This window comes from Micropterus salmoides, unplaced genomic scaffold (assembly GCF_014851395.1).
Source record: "Micropterus salmoides isolate LMB-PRFRI ecotype aquatic unplaced genomic scaffold, ASM1485139v1 Ms_hic_scaffold_16, whole genome shotgun sequence".
Classification (NCBI taxonomy): Eukaryota; Metazoa; Chordata; class Actinopteri; order Centrarchiformes; family Centrarchidae; genus Micropterus; species Micropterus salmoides.
This window is the reverse complement of record NW_024040707.1, coordinates 16,445,694-16,469,661: the sequence shown is the minus strand read 5'-3', so window position 1 is coordinate 16,469,661 and position 23,968 is coordinate 16,445,694. Positions and strand designations below refer to the sequence as shown.

At 39.3% G+C, this 23,968-nt stretch overlaps 1 protein-coding gene and 1 pseudogene across 1 annotated transcript; both read right to left on the bottom strand.

The window, feature by feature from the left end:
* Nucleotides 1-441: 441 nt before the first annotated feature.
* LOC119905426 (cytochrome P450 3A40-like) lies at nt 442-10,177 on the bottom strand. The gene is made up of 13 exons (XM_038722460.1): nt 10,021-10,177; nt 4,515-4,608; nt 4,366-4,418; nt 4,144-4,243; nt 3,852-3,965; nt 3,643-3,731; nt 3,382-3,530; nt 3,168-3,295; nt 2,976-3,051; nt 2,404-2,564; nt 2,081-2,307; nt 1,595-1,757; nt 442-1,472 (listed from the first exon to the last, which is right to left on the bottom strand). The coding sequence occupies exons 1-13, from the start codon at nt 10,089-10,091 to the stop codon at nt 1,377-1,379; spliced, it is 1,521 nt and encodes a 506-aa protein (XP_038578388.1). The 5' UTR covers nt 10,092-10,177; the 3' UTR covers nt 442-1,376.
* Nucleotides 10,178-13,019: 2,842 nt separating this feature from the next.
* LOC119905424 lies at nt 13,020-23,520 on the bottom strand (annotated as a pseudogene).
* Nucleotides 23,521-23,968: the final 448 nt, after the last annotated feature.

Sequence of the window (23,968 nt, the reverse complement as noted above, 5' to 3'; positions counted from 1 at the left end):
GCTAGGATCTGAGGCCTTTAACAGGATTAATAATTGAGTGTCATCGTCAGCATAAAAACAGTAAAGCAGATTTCAACAGGTCACTAAATTAGATACAGCTAAAGGTTTGTCAATGCCTGTCTCAAGACCACATCTTGGCCAAATTAAATGTGAGCATTTTCATTAGATAAATGAAAAACAGGCACAACTGGAACATGATTGTGAGCATACCAGTAATGTCTGTAATGTCATCAGTGAAATGTGAGTGTGTGTGGTGATGCAGAATAAATCTAACAAACAATGTCAGTTGAAAGACCTGGGGAAGAGAATGAGATATTGCCTGTTTATGTTGCTTCCTGAGCTAGCAATTGCACTTTGTGACAAGTTCTCAGCTCCACCCTCTATAACTTGTGAAATGAGGAGCAAAGAGCACAGCCAGCCAGCAAACACTAACAACCTGGAAATGAGCCAAACTGGATAGCTATAATTGAGCAATAAAATAGTATTCATCAACATTTGTAACAGTAATACAGTGTTATAAAAGGACTTAAATCGTAGAAGACAACCAAAGAAGAGTAAAAGCAACAACAGTTGACATGTGATAATATATTGCAAAGGAATTCTGTTATTGCTGAAATTACAAAACACATCAGCAGTGGTTTGTTTAGAACCATGCTTTTGGATTCAAGTTGTTGCCTGGGCTTTACAGTTTTTCTCACTGCAATTATGACGTACATAGTAAATGTTGTTATGAAATTCCTCGTTGAAAGAATGTCAGTTTTGCAAGATGTTTTAAATTCTGCCCTTTAATCAGATTTACTTTGAGTTTTATGCTGTAGACTGGTTCGAAGGAAACTTAAAGTCTACATTTGGTCTGGTAAATGCTACAGCATACAAACCAGTGGTTCTCAAACTTTTTCTGTCCTTGCACGTTGAGCACATGAACACAGATCCTTCCTTGTGTCTCAGGCCAGGACGGGTAAAGTTTAACTCAAATGTTGTTTGAGATGTCTGCAAAAGAAAAAGTGGGGAAAATAGAAGCAGAAAAATTTTTTATGCTTATCAATCATTAACATTACTGGGGGAGCAACAACTAAAAAAAGGAGCCTGGTTGAATTTGATTAAAATAAAATAAAGGATTCAGGTCAGCGCGATAATCAAAGAGTTGTTTTTTTATTTCCCTACATAAATCATGTTCATTCAACACAGTTTCCCCCTGGTCATCCACGCCCTCCAGTTTGAGAACCACTGCTATAGGTAAATGGTAAGTTTGTGTGTTTTACATATTTCAAATCTATTCTAAGAGGTACTCGAGGAAGCATAAACTGGTGACTTGATTTGATAGTGAAGCAGATTAATAGTGAGAACTGGCACGTTTCAGATAATCAGAGTTAGCTTTAGGGCGAATCGGCAACAGTTGTTCTGGGCTCCAGCTTCAGTTTGATGGGATTCTTGGGTGAGAGAAATCCTTCACTTGCCAGCTCCATTGGAACCTAGGAAAACAAGAAATGTGACACAAATGAAGCCCTACCCAACCTTAAATCCACTGTCACCCAATCATACATAAAAACCTGTCACTGGTTTAAGGGCATAAATACTGAAAATGTCTTCTCACATGTGTCTCCTTGCACGTGACAAAGCTGAACTTCTGTAGGATCTCCACTATGGCCAACTTCATCATCAAGAGAGCAAATCGCATGCCAATACAGTTTCTTGGCCCTGCTCCAAATGGTAGAAAGGCATAAGGATCTATGTTGTCTTTGTTCTCTTTGCTGAATCTTAAAAAAATGAAACACAAACATTTTAAGGCGATTCGTCAAATGAAGCAGTTTAGGTAAAATCTAATCTTAAACGCTCCGTATTTGTATAGTGTCTTTCTAGTCTTTTCGACCACTCAAAGCGCTTTTTACTACATACGCATTCACCATTCACACACTGAGCCTAAGTGCTCCAACAAAAACTATGGTGTTCAGTATCTTGCCCAAGGACACTTTGACATGCAGCCAGGGATTGAACCACCAACCTTCCAATTAACAGGCAACCTACCTCCTGAGCCACAGTCACCCCTATAAATTAACTTGTCATTGATCCAGTAAAGTACCTTTCAGGTTTGAACTCCTCAGGCTCAGGCCACAAAGTAGGGTCACGGTGGAGAGTGTAAACTGGTATCATGATGACGGTTCCTTTAGGGATAGTCACACCATTCACTTCCACAGAAGCCTTTGCAACTCTCTCTAATCGACTACCAATAGGGTAAAGCCTTGATGACTCATTCACCACCATGTCGAGGTATTCCATCTGCATCAGGGCTTCATAGGTTGGCTGACCCTGGAGGGAGGTAAAGTATAAAAGTAGTTACAGGCTGGTAGCACAGAAACAGCTGCTGATACAAAGTTACAGTAGAAAAAACAATACTCATGTCACCTTTTCTGGGAAGGTTTCATCAATCTCATCTTGTAGGGTCTTTTGGATCTGAGGGTGGGTTGCCAGGTTATACGCTAAAAATCCCAGTGAGTTGCTACTGGTTTCATAGCCAGCAAAGATGAATAACATGGCCTGAGAAAGGATCTCGTGATCTGTCAGCCCTGCAACACAAACACACAATGATTAAACTACTATCACTATCATGATAATAGTCAAAGTAACGGCTCGCAACTTTGTGGTCTATAAAGGCTCAACATGCATTAGTTTGTGATCGAGCGTTCTGTCCTTTATTGAGTCAATATAAACCTTTTCTAATATCTGACTGGAAAATTATGGCACAGAGTGACGATGGCCTGTCACTGGTCGCTAACTTGGATTTTAAAATTGGAAAAATAACCACCATAAAACATCCTGTAATAAACACATACTGAAAACATCCAACTTTAGCACGATGAAAGAAAAAGGATTTTTCTTAAAGAAGAATGTGACCCATGATATATTGAAAGTGACCCTTCAGCCACGACTACACAAAGTCATGAGCTTAAATTCCTCCATTTGGTTTATGTTTCTACCTTTTTGGGAGCTTGTATCCTCTTTGTTCTCCGAAATCTGAGAGTCCACCATCAACTGCATGAAGTCCACTCGGTTCTGCAAGATAAAACATCCTATTTTGATTTTCCAATGTGTTTTTAAGGGAAAGGTTAGTAATACTAAATACAAAACACAACAACCAACATCAAATCCATTGTAGCTATACACTTTACTTTGTGTTCATTCTTCTTCCGGTCTGATTTGACCTTCTTTAGAAAGTTGTAGAAGTAATCAGACACTTCAGCAGGGAACAAGGACACATTCATCTTCTCAAAAATATGCCGCATGAATGGAAACAGAGCTAAAATGAATAAGAAAACATATAGTTAATTCAGGGCTCAAGTGGGCAAGATAGACATTCTGGTTACAGCATAATGTTTGACATACCCACAATTACAAGCAAGGGATTCAAGAGGTTGAAATTGACCATTCTCTTAATGTTTGCTACAAAAGGATCAGTGGGATGGTTGATGGAATCAATGTCCACGCTGAAGGCAGTGCTGGTCACAACATCCATACTGTAAGGTCCAAAAACTCTGTTTGCGTTAAGAAATGTTCTATTTATTGACAAGCACAATTGCCCAAAAAAACTCAATTACCAGAACTGAATGAAACTGATGAAGAGTCGCAAACCTAAACATTACTCACTCTTTAACCTCTATGACTTCATCTGCCTCTGCTTTCTTGTGAAGACTCTTTATCAGGTTACTTGAGTGTTGCAACATTATCTTATACATCTGCCCAAAAGTAAACAATGAAACCAATAAATCATTAAATATTTACATACAGGTATCACCAAGCCATTTCAGTGCACGTGTGAATAACTTTAAAAGTGTAGCTGCAGTGTGCTTTGGAACCTCTTTCAGTCGTCCACTGGTGAATGATGGAGAGAGTACACTGCGAATTCTCTTCCATTCCTCATCTTCTACTATTGATATAGCATCGTATAAGGGTCCATTCAGGCCCAGATCCTAATCCACACATACACATTCATGCGCGCACACACACACACACACACACACACACACACACACACACACACACACACACACACACACACACACACACACAGCATTCTTTATATTGTGATTTTCAATTAGTATTGAGGTTTTAACTTGGGATATTGCCCCTACTGTGTTTTTTCCTTACCCGTCTGTTGGTGAAATTAGAATAACACTCCTTAACCAAGACTGTTTTGATCATAGTTGTGTCCATTATACCCATTACAGGCTTCCTGCCATCGTACAACCTTGTGCCGCAATAGCAGATATTGTAGTGACTCAGTTACAACCTGGAGCATTGCACAAGTTATGTATTGTATAATATATTCTTTGTTAATGTCAAACAATATATGCACACACACTTACTTACCCCCACACCTTTCCATATGTCTGAAAGCAGTCTGTGTCAACATTGTGGATGCCCTGAGGAAAAAACCCACAGAGGAGTGACTCAAAACCACCAGCCATAAGCAAAGTGTCCGCTAATATCATTGTATCAATTTTTCATCTGTGTCTCACCTTTCTGTATTCCAAAAATGTCCCAATAAAGGGCCATGGTGTGGGTCCACAGATGCCTATTTTCTTGAAAAAGCCATATGGAGCATATCCATATCTGAGGATTAAAAGCAGGATTAGAAAACCGAGACCAAGTAATCCATCTGTTATTAAAAAAGCCATTTTCCCTAGGAAATTCCATGCTTTGTCTTTACACAGATTGTCTTTTATATTGCTGTTTGTTTTTATCATAATTTACAATAAATATTTTTTTAAATAAAGAATGTGGACTTGTATTGCAATTATTGTTATTATTTAGTTGTTTGTTTTACGAAGACTGGAGTTATACCTGTTATTATACAAGCCACACAATTGTATATGTCATACTGTAAAAAGGTACCCACTGTGACATTATCTATTAGAACATGGAGTCTGGTCACATGAGTTAATTATAACTCAACCCACCTTCAACCTGACCAGAGGTGTAATGAGCCAGAATAAGTACAAACACCTGTGTGGGTGTGCAGGGCCTTTTTTCACTTGAAAATAAATAGATCAAATCTGTATCTTTTCATTACAGCCTGAATGACAAAACAAATGCCTAAAGATTCATTAGTACATGAAAGCTATAATAAACTGATTTTGAATAAACATCCCCCGGCTCTTTTATGACAAAACAAAACAAACAACAACAACATAAAAAACTCCCTCACCTTTAGTCCAGTGCTGCCATATCATGACTTACTTCACCATTTATTGTGTACAAGGTACAAGGTCTAAATTTATTTGTCACATTACAACAGGTGGTAAAGTGAAATGGAGTTTGTAACTTAATTAAACTAAAAACAAATATTTGTTAATCTGTAGGTCTACTCAAAGCAGGGGTAGGCAATTTATTTCAAAAGCTTTTTTTGTTATATTTGTCTCTTTACGTCCGACAGCAATGAATAAATCAAGCGCTTTGACACACACACAAAAAAAAATCCGGTATCTGTGACTGATATGAAATATATTAATAATATAAATATTGGCTACACTACCTGTCTAAGTAAAGGTTAATGTACTTTATTGGTCACATACATGTAGGAAAAATTCATTCTTTGCATTTAACCCATCCCTGAAGGGAGCAGTGGGCAGACACTGTACAGCGCCTGGGGACCAGGGCTTCTGGCTATAACAGTGGAATAACGCAGCATTGAAGACTGAATTATTCCAAGAGGAAACCACTGTTGGATGTTCTATAAGATGGCATTTTAAATCATTCATTCAAACTTTATAATGAATAAATAGGTTAATATTTAATAATTACTATACTTTGATGGATTATTTCACATTTAAAAGTTAATCTGAACTAAAGCTATGTGTAGCAAGGGCCTCACTTTGTGAAAAGTGGTGGGGACATAGGGGCTCAGATTAGGGGTGTGAAGGTGTGAAGAAACATTTAGCTTGCAGACATTACGATACGTGATTAGGTTCACAAGAACGAGACAAAAAGATCCCTAAACAGTGTTTTAAAGATATCCTCAATGCTGAGATATGTGAGTGTGGGATCTGGGGAGGCCTTAACCCTAACCTCCCCCAGGAAGTTTTGATCTTTAAACACTTAATTTCCTGTATTCTGGTGAAAGTTTCTGCACCAATTTATGGTGAAAATGTTTTTATTTATGTAGAAGGAAACACAAAATTCAGGTGGCAGGTGTAATTTCAAAATAGATAAATATAATAGAATATAATCCAGTGCAGCTCTCAGGCATTCTGTGTTGCTTTCAGGTCTGTTTCTCCTGTAATATCATCCATGCTGAGGCAACACATATGATTTAGGCATGATTTAGTCTTCCCTCCTCTTTTGTCAAGTTCAAAGGGAGAGAACAGAAAACTTGGCCAAAAGGAAACTGTGTCAAGATTGTTGTTAAAGTTACTGATTCATGCATGCACGTTTTTGGGTCATTTTATAATCAGTAGCTTGTTTTCTTTTAGCTTGTGTTACGTTTTTGGACAATGCACATACTCTGTTTTATTTGCATTGCGTGTTTTCTTAATGTGCAAATAAATCTTTCTAAAGGCATTTTCTTTTGTTCATTTTTTAACAAATAATGCTTTAAAAAAGTGATGCGGACTAAATTAGCCATTTCAAAAAGTGGTGGGGTTTGTAAATGACACCTGATGTGTAGGAATTCTTAAATATTGAGTGGCTGTGCTTCAAGCCCTGAAGTCAACATAAGCATTGGTGAAATTCTTGCAAAACAGTTTTGGTAACACTTTCTACGAACGTCATCACTATAATGACTTATACATATATTTATAACACGATATAATGCGTCCATAAGACATTATAACAATTATAATCACTTACAAACATGCATTAGGCGCTATAGCAAAGTTCATAATGTATTATGACCTTTTGATTTAATGTTTTATAACTAATAGTAATACCAGTTTATATCAATGTGCGGCAAGAATCTCTGACCATGTTCCATAACACATTACAACCACCGATTATAGGTGGACATAATACCATATGAACTAATTATAAGAACTTATAACACGTAATTGTTTGCTTTAAGTAAAGTGACACACATTTTGCGCAGGAAAACAACTTTTATTTATGTTTCTTCACTTTATGAACAATCTGTACCTTATAACATCATGTAAGAAGAGGCTCAGATGTTGTCACACATGAATGGCGAGCTTATGGACAGGCCCTAACAGATTCAGTGGACAATTACAGACAACCACTTCACAAAACGTAGCCTATTAAAAGACATTTTAAAGTAATTCAATGGGAATACTGTTAGCTAGCGATAACTGCCTTCACTTTTTTAATCAATTCAGAATCTTCCACGTCCGCATCGCAAAGAAGTATACTATACTGTACTAATGTTCACGGAACTCAAATGGCGGAACCTTCAGAACTGCAGCGCCCGGACAGTCGGAGGTGACGCATTTCGCCGCTGCTGAATGAATGACCACGTTACTAAAATTTCACACTGTCATCAATATGACTACGACATTGATTTTCACCGGCACACCGTGCAGCAACACTCATCACTGTTTGGAGTGTGTGCCAGCGAAAGAGAGAGAGCAGCAGAACGGGGAGAACGTGACGGTGAAAGTTAGCGGAGGAAAATATTATATATATATAAAGTTACTTAGTAAGTTGTCCATCAGGCAGACATGTGCAGTGAAGGTCACAGTGTGTCCGTTAAGTCTGTTGTTTCCGCACCTGCTGGAAAAGTGAAGGCAGTTAGCGCTAGCTAACAGATCCCCGGTCTGTAAAGCAGTGTAACGTTAGTTAAATTAGTAACGGAGTAATGTTAATTAGCTGCGTGTCGTTACTACCTAACTTATTGAAGAATGAGAACAGCAGGTTGAAGCTAAACTGGTGTCCTGTACACATACTGTACATCGTGATAGTTAAGTTAAATTATATTTCAGTGTCCAGAGGAGTCGGAACAACTGGTTGTTAAAGGAAGGACGCTGGTGACCACGGAGGAGCTGAGGCTACTAAAGTAAATCAGGGATGTAAACTAGTCCTTTTAAGCGATTGAGGAGACATTTCTTGGATTTTAATGTGCAAACGAAATGCTTAGTAATTATCCAGAAATTACACAGAAAAAATGCATCTAGATGGATCACTGCCCTCTGAGTTGTAATCAAATCGAATCGTGAGGTGCCAAGAGATTCTCATTCCTACTGCCCAAACAGTGTTCCCATTCAATTACTTTAAAATGTCTTTTAATAGGCTACTGTTTGTGAAGTGGTTGTCTGTAATTGTCCACTGCATCTGTTAGTGCCTGTCCATAGGCTCGCCATTCATCTGTGACAACATCTGAGCCTCTTCTTACATGATGTTGGTCGGCAACAGGTCTTCTCTTGAGCAGATCTTTCACCACCCTGACAACCAGTTTTCTTGATGTAATTATGGTGTGTTTTTGTGCTAAACTGCAAAATGTTCAAAATTCATACAGATTGTTCATAAAGTGAAGAAAAGTTGTTTTCCTGCGCAAAATGTGTGTCACTATACTTAAAGCAAACAATTACGTGTTATAAGGTCTTATAATTAGTATTATTCCATTTTATATCACTAATTCTAAAGGGTGACTAAAGTGTATTCATAACGACGCAGAGTCTGTGGTTATAATGTGTTATAGTCAGAGATTCTTGCCGCACATTGATATAAACTGGTATTACTATTAGTTATAAAACATTCAATCACAAGTTTATAATACATTATGAACTTTGCTATAGCGCCTAATGCATGTTTGTAAGTGATTATAACAACTGTTATAATGTCTTATGGACGCATTATATCGTGTTATAAATATATGCATAAGTAATTATAGCGATGACCTTCATAGAAAGTGTTACCACATTTTTTTTTAACAAAACATGTGACGATATAGATATATTTACTTTAAGTTGACGAGTGCACGTTCAAACAACTTCTCCACTGTGACGTTGTGAAGACAGTGAAGACTGCAGGTGAGACGACGTGGGTTTTTCATGTCAGATTTCAACGTACAAATGTTTGCTGCGTATTGTAGGCTAACGCTCGATTACCGCGGTGAAGTTAGTTTTAAGTTGGATATTCGACAGACATTCACCCAGGATCCGATGACGGCTTCTTACTCAGTTCACCCAGTGTCGGCAGTATAAATGCGCTCACCTCCGATAGCTCGCTGTTAACCACCGGGGGTCAGCTTAGGGACCATCAATAAATTGCAATTATTAAAACCGTGTTATGGGAAAATCATCATTTATTTCAATAGCTTCCATGTCATGTGTCCTACCGACTCCAAACCAATGCCGAATTGTCGTACTACACTAGACAAATCAGACACACCTCTTCATATGAGATTTGAATACTTGTTTTATTTTATATTCATATTTATAAATAGTTTATGGGAAATAATGCTTTTTTGTTTCAATAGCTTCCATGTCATGTGATTCATGGACTTGTAGGACTACACTAGGCAAATCAGACACACCTCTTCATTTTAGATTTGAGTTCATATTTATTTTATATTAATATTTATTAATATTATATGGAAGAAAATGACCCCCTTTTTCCAATATCCATGTCATTTGATTCATGGACTCCAAACCAGTGCCGAATTGTAGTACTACTAGGCAAATCAGACACACCTCTTCAATTTTACATTTCAGTGAGCTTAGGCTGGCAGTGAACATTTTAGTAATATAGGGCCTAACAGTATCCATGTTGGGACTTACGTTAATTAAGATTTATGTTAATAGAAAGGTAGCCTAACTCGGTCGGCATCATGTCTCCCTCAAGACGTAGGTTAGAGGCTATTTGACGTTGCAAATGACTTGTAATAGGTTAATTATTTTGCTATTTAGGGCTGGTCGACGGAACTATTTGTATACTACACACACAGCCTCCACTTGGAAAGGACTGTCACAAAAGTAAACCGCGAAACTGAGCATTTCTGCTTCTATGTGGACTCGGTGGTTTGGAAACTTTATCTCCAACCATTTATAAAGACAGACGACGCATTGGCATACTTACACTGCGATGAGGGTAATGACCAGTGCTATTAAAGTCCAGGTTTCGATGGAAAAGTCGAGGGGAAAGCCCATCTTTCCTCCTGTGCACACCACTGTCGACTGGTCAGTCACAACACTTTTAAGTATATCAGCACCGAGGCGTCCCACACAGTTGGAAAACAAGCACGTTACGCAACATCATATCTCGACCATCAGTCCAAACTGGGTTCAATACAGACCACATCTGTGTTGGGCTACTGAAATGTGAATATAGTGACCATTCCCCTACTAAATGACCATTAGCTTTAGTTACCTGCATTAGTCTGAAATCTCTTTCGTTCACTCTTCTTTAAAGTCATTTAATCTTTTAACTGTTTTCTGAAGCCTAAAGGATTTAAATAGTCCTGACACAGTAACGTCCTTATGGTGAAATGCTTGCTTCCTTTTTAACACGAGTTGAAATATTAAGCATTTCTCATTATTTTAGCCACTAATGCATGCTTAATAATTCTAAAGTTAACAAAAGGGAACAGATAACATACTAAAATGAGGTAGCCTACTACTTGCAAACGATTTTAAACCATGTCCAATTAGGTTGACAGTATATGTAAAATATCGAATTCAACAAAGTATGGCAGGCCAGTAGAAATAAGGTATTGTAAGGAGCCACTGTGGGATTAACAACAGAATCATTATTGTGCAGGCCTATTTGCCTTAAAGTTATTGGAATGGGAACAAGGGGAGAAAGAGTGCTTCACATTTAAGTGATGTAGAAACACGTATCCACCTCCAACTTTTCTATTTATTTCATGTTCTCTTTTTAACAGACGTGGTCTGAAATTTGGCTCAGGTCAAATGGCTTAGAATGGTACTGATAAAGTAGAAGTATTAATATATTTCCAATCAAAGGCAGTACTTTAGTGTAAGAAGCTTTGCGAGAATAAACAATGACAATGAGAGAAAGTGACACACAAGTATCTTCCCCAGGTATTGCTGACTTGTCAGTAGAAAAGCACAGGTGCAACTATAATAACATTAACGAGGGCTCCGTTCTATTTAACTGTCACACTATAATGTGACAATGGGCCAGCATGCGCAATAGAATGACCCTAAAACTGAAACACCAAAATAAAATTCATTCATTATTCACTTCTGCTTTTCTGCCTTTAAAACCCGTCAATAATTATAGAGGCCTCACATTAATTATGTAATCATTAACTCATCCTGTGCTTTATAGCAGCAGACTTGACTGAGTTTTTACGGCTCCTGTTGGTGACAAATGAATATGAATGAATAGTGCACACACCTTTCCAATTGAATTCAAGAGTTGGTTTAACTCACATTTGTTATAAAATTACTCTGGTTAGTAAGTACTTTTAGCTTTTAGAGAAAATATACTTACTTACTAATAGCTATAATTATTTATTATTAATATTATTATTGCTTTTTCCTGGCTTTCATCACTTACCCAACTTGTCAAGCCCTGTATGCATCATTTTTCTCTAGGTCAAATACTAAGATACCTATGGCACATTTTGACAGTGACAAACAAGTGTTTAACAGTCCACTCCACTCACCTTTGGTCTATTGACCTTTAGCCATCTACATCATGCTGTAATTGCTGCGTTCAGTCAGTTTATGCCTATACCAATGGCTACATGGTGGCCAAAGGGTTTGGGGGAAATTACAGAAAAGTACATGTTACTTCCCATTGACTGTAAAATCAACTGAAAATAACTTAATGTGGGCCTAACATATATAATATGAAATGTTACAAATGCATCTACAATTTTGGATGTATGGTATAAAGATATTCAAATGGTTTACTCAACTGTTAATTATGTCAATAACAAGGTCATATTTAATACTAGAAGTAATTCGCATCATAGTAAAACAAAATGTATTAAGGCTTGGCGATGTGGCTAAAAACCTCTTAATATTAAGTTGTATATCTCAAAAATTATCCATTTTTATTGCAATGTTTTTAATCCCTGTAAATGGCTAACAGGCATTTGCCCAGTTCAGTTTAGATAGTTCAAATATATTTTATGAAGTTATATATTATAAATTCCATGTCTCCCAGCCCCAAAGGTATCACACAGATGAATGATAGTAAGAACAGCTGAACAAAATTGTATCTAATCATATGTGTTCAGTGAAAGAGTCACATCAGCCAAAGTAAAAACGTCAGTAACATCAGTGTCCTCAGTAATGGAGAAACAGTATCCTCTCTGCCTGGATCGGCACAGTGAGACAGACTACATGTAGTCTGTCTGAATTCTGTTGGAGAGGTATGAGCGTATAAGAACTGAGCTCTTGATGCCCAAGTCTCCAAGCGATGAAAAATGAGTGAAGAACAGAAGACAACCACCAAAACCAGTGGATTTGGTTGCAAAACCTTTCTTTTTGTTGTTTAAAATATGTTTACTGAATTAAAGCTTTTGCACTCAAAAAAAGTCTTTAGACTAGAAAGAAAACTTTATTCTTATTTATTTTTAATATCTATGCATTTTCCACTCCAAAAATCACCCCAATAAATCTAGGATGCAGAAAAGAAAAATAGTTTTTCCAATATTGTGCAGTAATTCTGAACACCTCACTGATATGTTACATTAATTCATTTACGCTTTATCCAAAGCGACTTACAATTGCTATACATGTCAGAGGTCGCACACCTCTGGAGCAACTAGGGGTTAAGTGTCTTGCTCAGTGTCTTGCTCAGGGACACAGCTCAGGAACACAATGGTGGATGGGTCTCTGACACCAAAGGCATAGTCTTATCCACTGCGCCACTGCCACCCACTGTTAAGTAAAAGTACCTTAGATGACATGAGTAATTAGTTACTTTCCACGACTACCGTAAAATTTTCAAACTGAGCTCAGCTAGTTTGCCTAAAATTACAGATCACACACACATTAGATACAGCTAAAGGTTTGTCACTGCCTGTCTCAACAGTTGACATGTGATAACATATTGCAATTTAATTAGTAGTAGTAATAGTTATCACTGCTTTAGAACAGTAATGGTGCTTTCACATTTTGTAATTCTTTAATACGCAAGATATCAAAAAGTTTACAACAAATTACATTGTCCATTAAAATTGATGGAGACAAAACAAAGAAGTGTCAGTAAATTTAAATTAAATTTAACATAAACAGTGGTTTGTTTAGAACCAAGTTTTGGCTGTACAGTACTTCCTATAATTATGACATTCATAGTAAATGTGTTTATTGAATTCCTTATTGAATTCTCAAACTTTTTCTGTTCCTTTCAAAAACAGAAAATAATTTTATGCTTATCAGTCATTAAAATTACTATGGGAGCAACAACTAAAAAAAAGGAGCCTGGTTGAATTTGATTGAAATAAAATAAAGGATTCAGGTCAGCACGATAGCATCAGCAATCATAAATCATGTTCATTCAACATAGTTTCCCCCTGGTCATCCACGCCCCCACACTCCCCCCTCTTCTGCAGTGGTTCTATGCCCCCCCAGGTCGGCCTGCCCTCCAGTTAGAGAACCACTGCTATAGGTAAATGGTTAGTTTGTGTGTTTCTTTACATATTTCTATAAGAGATACTTGAGGCAGAATAAACTGGTGACTTGATTTGAAAGTGAAGCAGATTAATAGTGAGAACTGGCACGTTTCAGATAATCAGAGTTAGCTTTAGGGCGAATCGGCAACAGTTGTTCTGGGCTCCAGCTTCAGTTTGATGGGATTCTTGGGTAAGAGAAATCCTTCACTTGCCAGCTCCATTGGAACCTAGGAAAACAAGAAATGTGACACAAATGAAGCCCTACCCAACCTTAAATCCACTGTCACTCAATCATACACAAAAAGCTGTCACTGGTTTAAGGTCGTAAATACTGAAAATGTCTTCTCACATGTGTCTCCTTGCACGTGACAAAGCTGAACTTCTGTAGGATCTCCACTATGGCCAACTTCATCATCAAGAGAGCAAATCGCATGCCAATACAGTTTCTTGGCCCTGCTCCAAATGGTAGAAAGGCATAAGGATCTATGTTGTCTTTGTTCTCTTTGCTGAATCTTAAAAAAATGAAACACAAACATTTTAAGGCGATTCGTCAAATGAAGCAGTTTAGGTAAAATCTAATCTTAACTTGTCATTGATCCAGTAAAGTACCTTTCAGGTTTGAACTTCTCAGGCTCAGGCCACAAAGTAGGGTCACGGTGGAGAGTGTAAACTGGTATCATGATGACGGTTCCTTTAGGGATAGTCACACCATTCACTTCCACAGAAGCCTTTGCAACTCTCTCTAATCGACTAGCAATAGGGTAAAGCCTCAATGACTCATTCACCACCATGTCGAGGTATTCCATCTGCATCAGGGCTTCATAGGTTGGCTGACCCTGGAGGGAGGTAAAGTATGAAAGTAGTTACAGGCTGGTAGCACAGAAACAGCTGCTGATACAAAGTTACAGTAGAAAAAACAATACTCATGTCACCTTTTCTGGGAAGGTTTCATCAATCTCATCTTGTAGGGTCTTTTGGATCTGAGGGTGGGTTGCCAGGTTATACGCTAAAAATCCCAGTGAGCTGCTACTGGTTTCATAGCCAGCAAAGATGAAAAACATGGCCTGAGAAAGGATCTCGTGATCTGTCAGCCCTGCAATACAAACACACAATGATTAAACTACTATCACTATCATGATAATAGTCAAAGTAACTGCTCGCAACTTTGTAATCTGTAAAGGCTCAACATGCATTAGTGCTAGTATTATGATCGAGTGGTCTTTCCTTTTTTCGCTTAACATGAATGTTGACAAACGTGGTCAAAGTTCTGAAATATCTGCCAAAAAATCAGTTCCTGGATAAATGCAGCTTTTAAAAACCACTTTAAATAGCTGTACACAAGATACATCCTATAATACACATACTATGAAACATCCAACTTGAGCACAATGAAAAGCAATGGATTTTTCTTAAAGAAGAATGTGACCCATGATATATTGAAAGTGACCCTTCAGCCACGACTACACAAAGTCATGAGCTTAAATTCCTCCATTTGGTTTATGTTTCTACCTTTTTGGGAGCTTGTATCCTCTTTGTTCTCCGAAATCTGAGAGTCCACCATCAACTGCATGAAGTCCACTCGGTTCTGCAAGATAAAACATCCTATTTTGATTTTCCAATGTGTTTTTAAGGGAAAGGTTAGTAATACTAAATACAAAACACAACAACCAACATCAAATCCATTGTAGCTATACACTTTACTTTGTGTTCATTCTTCTTCCGGTCTGATTTGACCTTCTTAGAAAGTTGTAGAAGTAATCAGACACTTCAGCAGGGAACAAGGACACATTCATCTTCTCAAAAATATGCCGCATGAATGGAAACAGAGCTAAAATGAATAAGAAAACATATAGTTAATTCAGGGCTCAAGTGGGCAAGATAGACATTCTGGTTACAGCATAATGTTTGACATACCCACAATTACAAGCAAGGGATTCAAGAGGTTGAAATTGACCATTCTCTTAATGTTTGCTACAAAAGGATCAGTGGGATGGTTGATGGAATCAATGTCCACGCTGAAGGCAGTGCTGGTCACAACATCCATACTGTAAGGTCCAAAAACTCTGTTTGCGTTAAGAAATGTTCTATTTATTGACTAGCACAATTGCACAAAAAAACTCAATTACCAGAACTGAATGAAACTGATGAAGAGTCGCAAACCTAAACATTACTCACTCTTTAACCTCTATGACTTCATCTGCCTCTGCTTTCTTGTGAAGACTCTTCATCAGGTTACTCGAGTGTTGCAACATTATCTTGTACATCTGCCCAAAAGTAAACAATGAAACCAATAAATCATTAAATATTTACATACAGGTATCACCAAGCCATTTCAGTGCACGTGTGAATAATTTTAAAAGTGTAGCTGCAGTGTGCTTTGGAACCTCTTTCAGTCGTCCACTGGTGAATGATGGAGAGAGTACACTGCGAATTCTCTTCCATTCCTCATCTTCTAGTATTATTAAAGCATCGTATAAGGGTCCATTCAGGCCCAGATCCTAATCCACACATACACATTCGCACACACACACACACACACACACACAGCATTCTTTATATATTGTGATCTTCAATTAGTATTGAGGTTTTAACTTGGGATATTGCCCCTACTGTGTTTTTTCCTTACCCGTCTGTTGGTGAAATTAGAATAACACTCCTTAACCAAGACTGTTTTGATCATAGTTGTGTCCATTATACCCATTACAGGCTTCCTGCCATCGTACAACCTTGTGCCGCAATAGCAGATATTGTAGTGACTCAGTTACAACCTGGAGCATTGCACAAGTTATGTATTGTATAATATATTCTTTGTTAATGTCAAACAATATATGCACACACACTTACCCCCAAACCTTTCCATATGTCTGAAAGCAGTCTGTGTCAACATTGTGGATGCCCTGAGGAAAAACCCCACAGAGGAGTGACTCAAAGAGGTCTCAAAACAGCCAAAACCACCAGCCATAAGCAAAGTGTCCGCTAATATCATTGTATCAATTTTTCATCTGTGTCTCACCTTTCTGTATTCCAAAAATGTCCCAATAAAGGGCCATGGTGTGGGTCCACAGATGCCTATTTTCTTGAAAAAGCCATATGGAGCATATCCATATCTGAGGATTAAAAGCAGGATTAGAAAACCGAGACCAAGTAATCCATCTGTTATTAAAAAAGCCATTTTACTTAGGATATTCCACCAGGGTATATTTCTTCCATGCTTTGTCTTTACACAGATTTTCTTTTATATTGCCGTTTCTTTTATAGTACTTTTTATGATAAAGAATATGGACTTTTATTGCAATTTTTGTTGTTATTTAGTTTTTTGTTTTACAAAGACTAGATTTATACCTGTTATTATATATCCACACAATCGTATACTGTAATAATGAACCCACTGTGACATTATATATTAGTACACCGATTCTGGTGACATGAGTTAATCATAACTCAACCCACCTTCAACACGAGCAGAGGTGTGAGGGTAAGTTTCACTTAAAACTTTAAAAAGATCAAACCTTTATGTTTTCATTACAGCCTGAAAAAGAAAACAAATACCTAAAGATTCATTAGTACATGAAAGCTACTATAAACTTATTTCGAATAAACACCCCCAGCTCTTTTATGACAAAAAACAACTACAAAAAGAACTTCCATCGCCTTTAGTCCAGTGCTGACATAGCCTGACTTATTTCACCATTCATGGTGTAGAAGGTACAAGGTCTCTTTATTTGTCACATTACAACAGGTTGTAAAGTGAAATTGAGTTTGTAACCATAAGCAGAGGTAGCGTGGGTGCATGGAGGCGGCCGATCCAGGGCCCACACTGGTAAGGAGCCCACTATGTGGACTATGAAGTTTAGCTCAGCTAATTATAGTGAACACAAACAAACAACAACCGTGTGTGACGATTAGTGTTGTGACGTTCAAAGAACGTTTTGTTCATAAGACCTAATGGTGTATATGACTCGGGAGGAACGGATTGTCTCAGTGAGTGATTCGTTCATTTTCACGCATGCGTGAAGGATCTTGGACTCTTACGTTCACTCGTCACACGTCAGCTGCATGGTCTCCGTCAGCACAGGAAACAGAATTGATTAGTTCACGACTCTCAACTGTGGGTCTATTTGAGTCGTTCATTTGTCACGTGACAGCTGAGCTACAGGGCTGTGGTAAGCAGGCAGCACAGGAAACAGAATTGATTAGTTCACGACTCTCAACTGTGGGTCTCTATGTCTGAGTCGTTCATTTGTCACGTGACAGCTACTGTGGAGCAGGAATGAACGACTCGTTCACCGCTCACATGGGTCCTCCTCAGTCTTTCGTTCATTCTGTAGGCTGAGTGACTGCCAGCGCCGGAGAATGAGAGGCAGGTCGGCTGACAGGTAGCAGTCACTGGACTGATATTATATAGCTATTTTGTTAATTATGTGACATTTTATAAAGCATAACATTATTACAGCACAGTGATGTTGTGCTAAGTTATAGTTTTAACACAGCCGTACCGTAACTTTAGCCCTGCTAGTGTTTAACATTACAGCTAACAGCTGATGAGAGTTGTTCTGGGTCCGCTCCACTTCAGAGCCCTGACAGGGTTCTACCTGGAGCCGAATTACCTCTGAGGTCGTCTCCTCTCCAAAACAAACAGACCCGGTCATTAAAACATTAAAACACAGCCACGTAGCAACGTTGGCGTTAGCCCTGTAAACTGCTAAAAGCTGATCCAGGCCCACCAGAGAAACAACGTAACTTTTCCTTTTTATTTACTAACAGAGCAGTGCTGTTGTTTCACAGCTCGTGACTGGTGAACAACCTGCAGTGTTTGAGAGCGATGTGCTCATGTGTGTTTCTCTGTCTGCAGAATCCGGACCTGATGTGGGCCATTCTGCGTCCAGACCTGCCAAACTGCTGCTTTATGTGTGTTTATTTCTCTGTTCCTCTCTCTGTGCTGGAGTTCTTTAAGAACTTGGTGGCTTGATCCAGATTATTATTAAATTGGTTTAATTTTAATAAGAGTGTGTTTATTCATATAGTGTATCAAGCTTATTACTTCAGTATATTTACTGCAAATCTGATATTAATATTTTACTCATGGATAGGGACGTTAGGCTACTGTATGAATGAGCACTTTAGAGATAATGATCGTAATTATATACATAAGCCTTTATATGGCTGGTCTGGTTGTATACTTGGGAAAGATTGTGAAAATGGAAGGATTTAGCCGGAGTAGTGGTGATTACATATTGACAACATATTTCTGTGGTTTTTACATGGTTTAAATTTGGTTGTGGGCCCAGGGGGGTTTATATAATGATGATATACAGTAATCAAGAGGTGAATATGTGCATTATACTTTGTCAAATAAAGCAAGCCAGGCAGCCTTCCGTGTTTGAGAATGGCACTGTTTTTTAATCGCCCACTAGAGGGCTGCAGTGCTGCAATAACCAGCCTAGTTCAAATGAACAAAATGACTCAAAAAAAGATTAGTTTCCTTTTAATGAACGAGATTTGATTGAACGAGTCTGTCAAAAGATTCGAACTTGCCATCACTAGTGACGATACGCTGTACCGGGAGAATTCAGCAGCTCTTATCAAATGAAACCCTTCACTCATGGTTTCAATGGTAAACCACCACAACAATGACAATTACCAACAAACGCACTAGATTCTAAGCAGACACGTTTTAATAAACATTGTATTTCAAACATTTGTATTTCAAACAAATGACAAACTTATTAGCACATATTAACAAATATCCCTTCACCCTCATGTGGGACGGACGTAACGCAGTGGTTTATTTACAGCATCAACACTGGAAACTCTCAGGAGCATTTCAGCAGCGAAGCATGTAGCCTGCCCCACGTTAATGACTTGTTTTTAATTGTCCTTTTTGTGCTTCTACTACATTCTTCAAAGCTCTTGTTTCTCATCTTGAGCTTATATACAGTCTATGGTCTTGAGGGGTGCATCTAGAACTACCACAGGGAGCATTTCAGAATAAGAGCGTTTTATCTGCTGGACTTTGCCGACATTTTTTTGATTTGGTGATTAGTGCTTGCTTTTTGTGCTTAAGTAGGCTACGTAGTAAAAATGTTTTTTTTGGTCTGATATAAATGTGTTTATTGTTGATATACGATTGGAAGTCCGTAACGGGTATTTTATTTTGAAAATTGACCGTTTCTCTCCAGACCGTGTCTGACTTCCTGCCCGGTTCATCTGCGCTGTACTGCTTGACGCTGGGACGCTTCCTGGATGCACTCAGTCTATGGACTAGTGATATGCGATACCACTTAATTCCTATCCGATCCAAAACCAAGTAATACCCAGGCTGGTATTGCCGATACCTATACCAATACTTTTTACATATTTTATTTCTACTTTAATGTGACCTCCCTCTCCCGTTTCTGTATTTATGAGAGAAATAAGAAGTAGGCTGTAGCCTTACCAATTCAAAAATAATAGCTGCATAATGACAAGACATCGACGAAGACGATGACTTCCAGGTGTCGGGGCGGCGTCATCTGGCGGCGCCCGACTATGACGTGCTGCTGGAGGTGGTGACTAGAGCCGTGGCTAAGCTCAACATCAACTGGCCACAGGAGGAGCAGACACCACAGGCTAATGGTAAGCTTGATGAAAGGTTTCTTAAGCACCACGTGCCACCTCCACGCCGGTCTCTGCCATTCTTTCCTGATTTACATGATGAACTGATTAATCATGGGGCAGACCCTTCTCTACACGGCTTTCCACACCCCGATCACTGAACTACAGTAATGTGATGGGGGTTAGGGACCGTGGTTATGGGAGGATGCCTCGGGTGGAGGATGCGCTTGCGAGCTATCTCTCCCCTCGACTTGCGTCCTTCCTGGAGAAGCCGGCGTTACCATCCAAACCATGTCGCACCACATCCACGCTCGTGGGGAAGGCGTACATGGCAGCGGGCCAGGCAGGTGCGAGCTTGCACACCACGGTGCTTCAAGCCTACCAAGCCGACCTGCTACAGGAGATGGTTCAGAGGGGGGGTCCCTCTGAGGAAGATCTGGCGGAGCTTCGCAGAACCACAAAGCGTTAGACGCAGGGCGAAGCGTTCCGCCAGTACCTCCCTCGCCGGTCTGGACCCAAGGCAGCTGAGGCTGCCAGGCGTAGGTCCCTTCCCTCTACGAGCTCCTACGGAGAGGAGAGGAAGCAGAGTGTCGCTTCTCGGGGGCCCCCCCGAGGAGCTGGGGCAGCGAGATGGCGCTCTCATCCTCAGCAGTCTGAGAGACGCGATCTGAGGACCGTCATCCATTCCCGACGGAGCTCAGGGAAGACCGGGGTAGGGGAGTCTTTCAGGTACTTATGTTCCTCCAGGACCGGTTCTCTGCTGGTCTTTCCCCTTCCACCCTCAAGGTGTACGTGGCAGCTATTTTCCACACCCCTCTGAGGGAGGGGTCCTTGGGGAAACTTCCCTTGGTTGTACGTTTCCTCCGTGGTGCCCGGAGGATGAGACCTACGACTCGGTCCAAGGTTCCCACTTGGGATCTGGCAGTGGTTCTTGGGGCGGTGGCTGAGGCCCCCTTCAAACCTCTGGAGTCAGCTGAGGCTAAGCACTTGACCCTCAAGATGGCCTTTCTCCTTGCTATCACCTCTCTGAGGAGGGTGGGGGATCTCCAAGCGCTTTCGATTTCCCCGCAAAGCCTGGAGTTTGCCCCGGGGAATATTAGGGTTAGAGTTTATTTTTTTAAGTAGCCCATTAAAATATTCCTGCAAATGCAGTGAAGAAGCTGATTATCTGTAATTTAGCTATTTCTACAATTCAATTTCTAAATTATTTTTCTTTTTAAATCTCCATGAAGGTGTTTATAAAATCACTTTAAAATATCACTTTTGCTGCCCAGCCAACTTTTTTTACCTTTTTTTTATTATGGAGATGTAGCCAACCAAACTGCTTGCTTTGCAGTAGCACAGGCTGCCAATACAACCTGATTATTCCTGAGGCATCTAAATAATCTTCACAATGCAAAGAATTATTGTGGCAGTAACAAGAGAGCAGCTCGTTGTTGAAGCAGGTAAACCTACATACAGAGGAAGCTGTGCGTCATGCATAACCCAACAGAACGATTTTATCCACCATATTCTCTCTCTCTCTCTCTCTCTCTCTGTGCATCTCAAAAATAAATAACAGCTGGTAGCTGCTGAGTGAAAGATTAGTTTCACCGGCGACATTCTGTTTATGGACTCACCGTCGGGCATTGCTATAAAACAGATAGTAACCACTGTGTATTAAAGAAAAGAAACAGGCTTATGTCCAAAGCGATGCTCTGATCAACAACAGGACACTTTTAATATATCTCAATCAATGCAGTGATCATCTGACATAGATCTTACAGTGTGTAGCCTAGTCATCATTTGCTCTACAGAGACTAAAGACTCTTTGAATGCGCCATTAATGGAAAGTGAAAGTATTTCACTGACAGGTGTCTGTTTGTGAAAGAGCGATGCAGGCTGCTTTCCAACAGGGTCACCAGTGCCATGGTGTGCGCTCACTGGATTTCAGTTGTATTAGTAGAACATAAAGCCTTAAACTGAAAAGATATTTGCCTGATTTTCTAAATGTTTGCATCTGCCCAGTTCTGTGACTGTGACAAGCACCAGACCAGTGCTTTACTGGGTCACTGCGCGCACTCAGCCTGGGTGACAGCTCATTTCGGTTAATGAAGCAAAATGCAGATTACAGACTGGTTAAGTTATAACAGGTATGGAAAATATATCAAAATTAAGAGGCCTACATTAGATGTACCCACCCCTGCTGCAGACGTAATCACCATTACCTTCAGCTAGAAGTAACAGCAGCACAAAAGAAAAGTCTGTAATATTGAGGCACTTTGCTGCACCGGCCTCAAGCAACTTCTTTTTTTCTCCCTCAACATTTTCAATGTGGAGTGTGTGAGTGATTGACTGGTCATTTAGTAAACCACCTCCTATATGAGCTAGCTCCGAAATCGGCTGAGCCAGGAAGGCAATGCCAAATAAAACTTAGGAAAGGGGGGGACAAAACATAGATTTTGAAATGAAATATGTATAATGCCTCCTATGCCTATCAGGTGATTAACCTCACCACAAATCCACACAAGTTAATTTCAGCGCCTCTATTAAAGTGCAGCTCACAGCCGCTTCAGGTGGAGCAGAGAGGACAGACAGAGGAGCTACTGTATCATCTTATTCTCACTAATTTGCAGGAGAATAAATAATAACAATAATCTCTCGCTCGCTCGCTCGCTCCCGCGCACGTAACGTAGAATTGAATCTCTCTTGATTTTTAAGTTGAAGACTACACGTTGAAACAACTTCTCTGTTGTGACTTGACGTTGTGCAGTAGGCTAGGAGAAAACGGCAGGTGAGACGACGTCGGTTTTTCATTTCGTTTTGGCTATTCCCGATTTTAACATCCGGCTGCTTTTTTTAAACGTCGAAATGTTTGCTGGGTATTGTAGACTAACGCAAGATTGCCCATTTTTGCGCAAAACGAAACCTTGTCAAAAGATTCAGTATCAACGTTGTGACTAACGTTATACCTTAAATAAAATGTAGTCAATGTTAATAGAAAACGAAATTCGGTCGGCATCATGTTTCCCTCAAAACGTAAGCCTATAACTTGTAATAATTATTTTGCTATATAGGTAGGTCTATTGCTACTTCATACGGCCTTTGGTAAAACGGAACGTTTATGCTACTCACACAGCCTCCACCTGGAAAGGGATGTCTCACAAGAAAACAGCAAAAATTTTCGAGGAAATGTGAACTCTGTTGTTTGGAAACTTTATCTCCAACCATTTCTAAAGACAGACACGATACTTACACTGCGATGAGAGTAAAGACCAAGGCTATTAAAGTCCAGGTCTCGATGGAAAAGTCTGGGGGATAGCCCATTTTTTCTCCAGTGCACACCACTGTTGACTGGTCAGTCACTACTACTTATAAGCCTATAAACTCTGGAGCTTCGAGGCCGTCCCATGCAGACTTTGGAAAACAAGTTACACAACATCATATATCGACCATTGGTCCAAGGTGGTCCTATCCAGATCACATCTGTGTTGAAATACAAATGCAGTGACCATTCCCCTACTAAATGACCATTAGCATTTAGTAGCCTAACGTGCATAAAATCACTTTCACTAACTAATTTTTCTTAGAAGTCATTTAATCTTTTAACGGTTTATTTGTAAAGGATTGAAAAAGTCCTGACATAATAATACCCTTCTGGTGATATGCTTCTTCCTTTTTATAAAATAGGCCTACTAATAGCATTTCTCATTATTTCAGCCACTAATGCATAGCCTACTTAATAATTCAAAAGGGAACAGATGACATACTAAAATGATTATGGTATACTTGCAAAAGATTTTAAACCATGCCCAGTTAGGTTGACAGTAAGTAAATTTTCTATTTCACCAGAGTATGTTA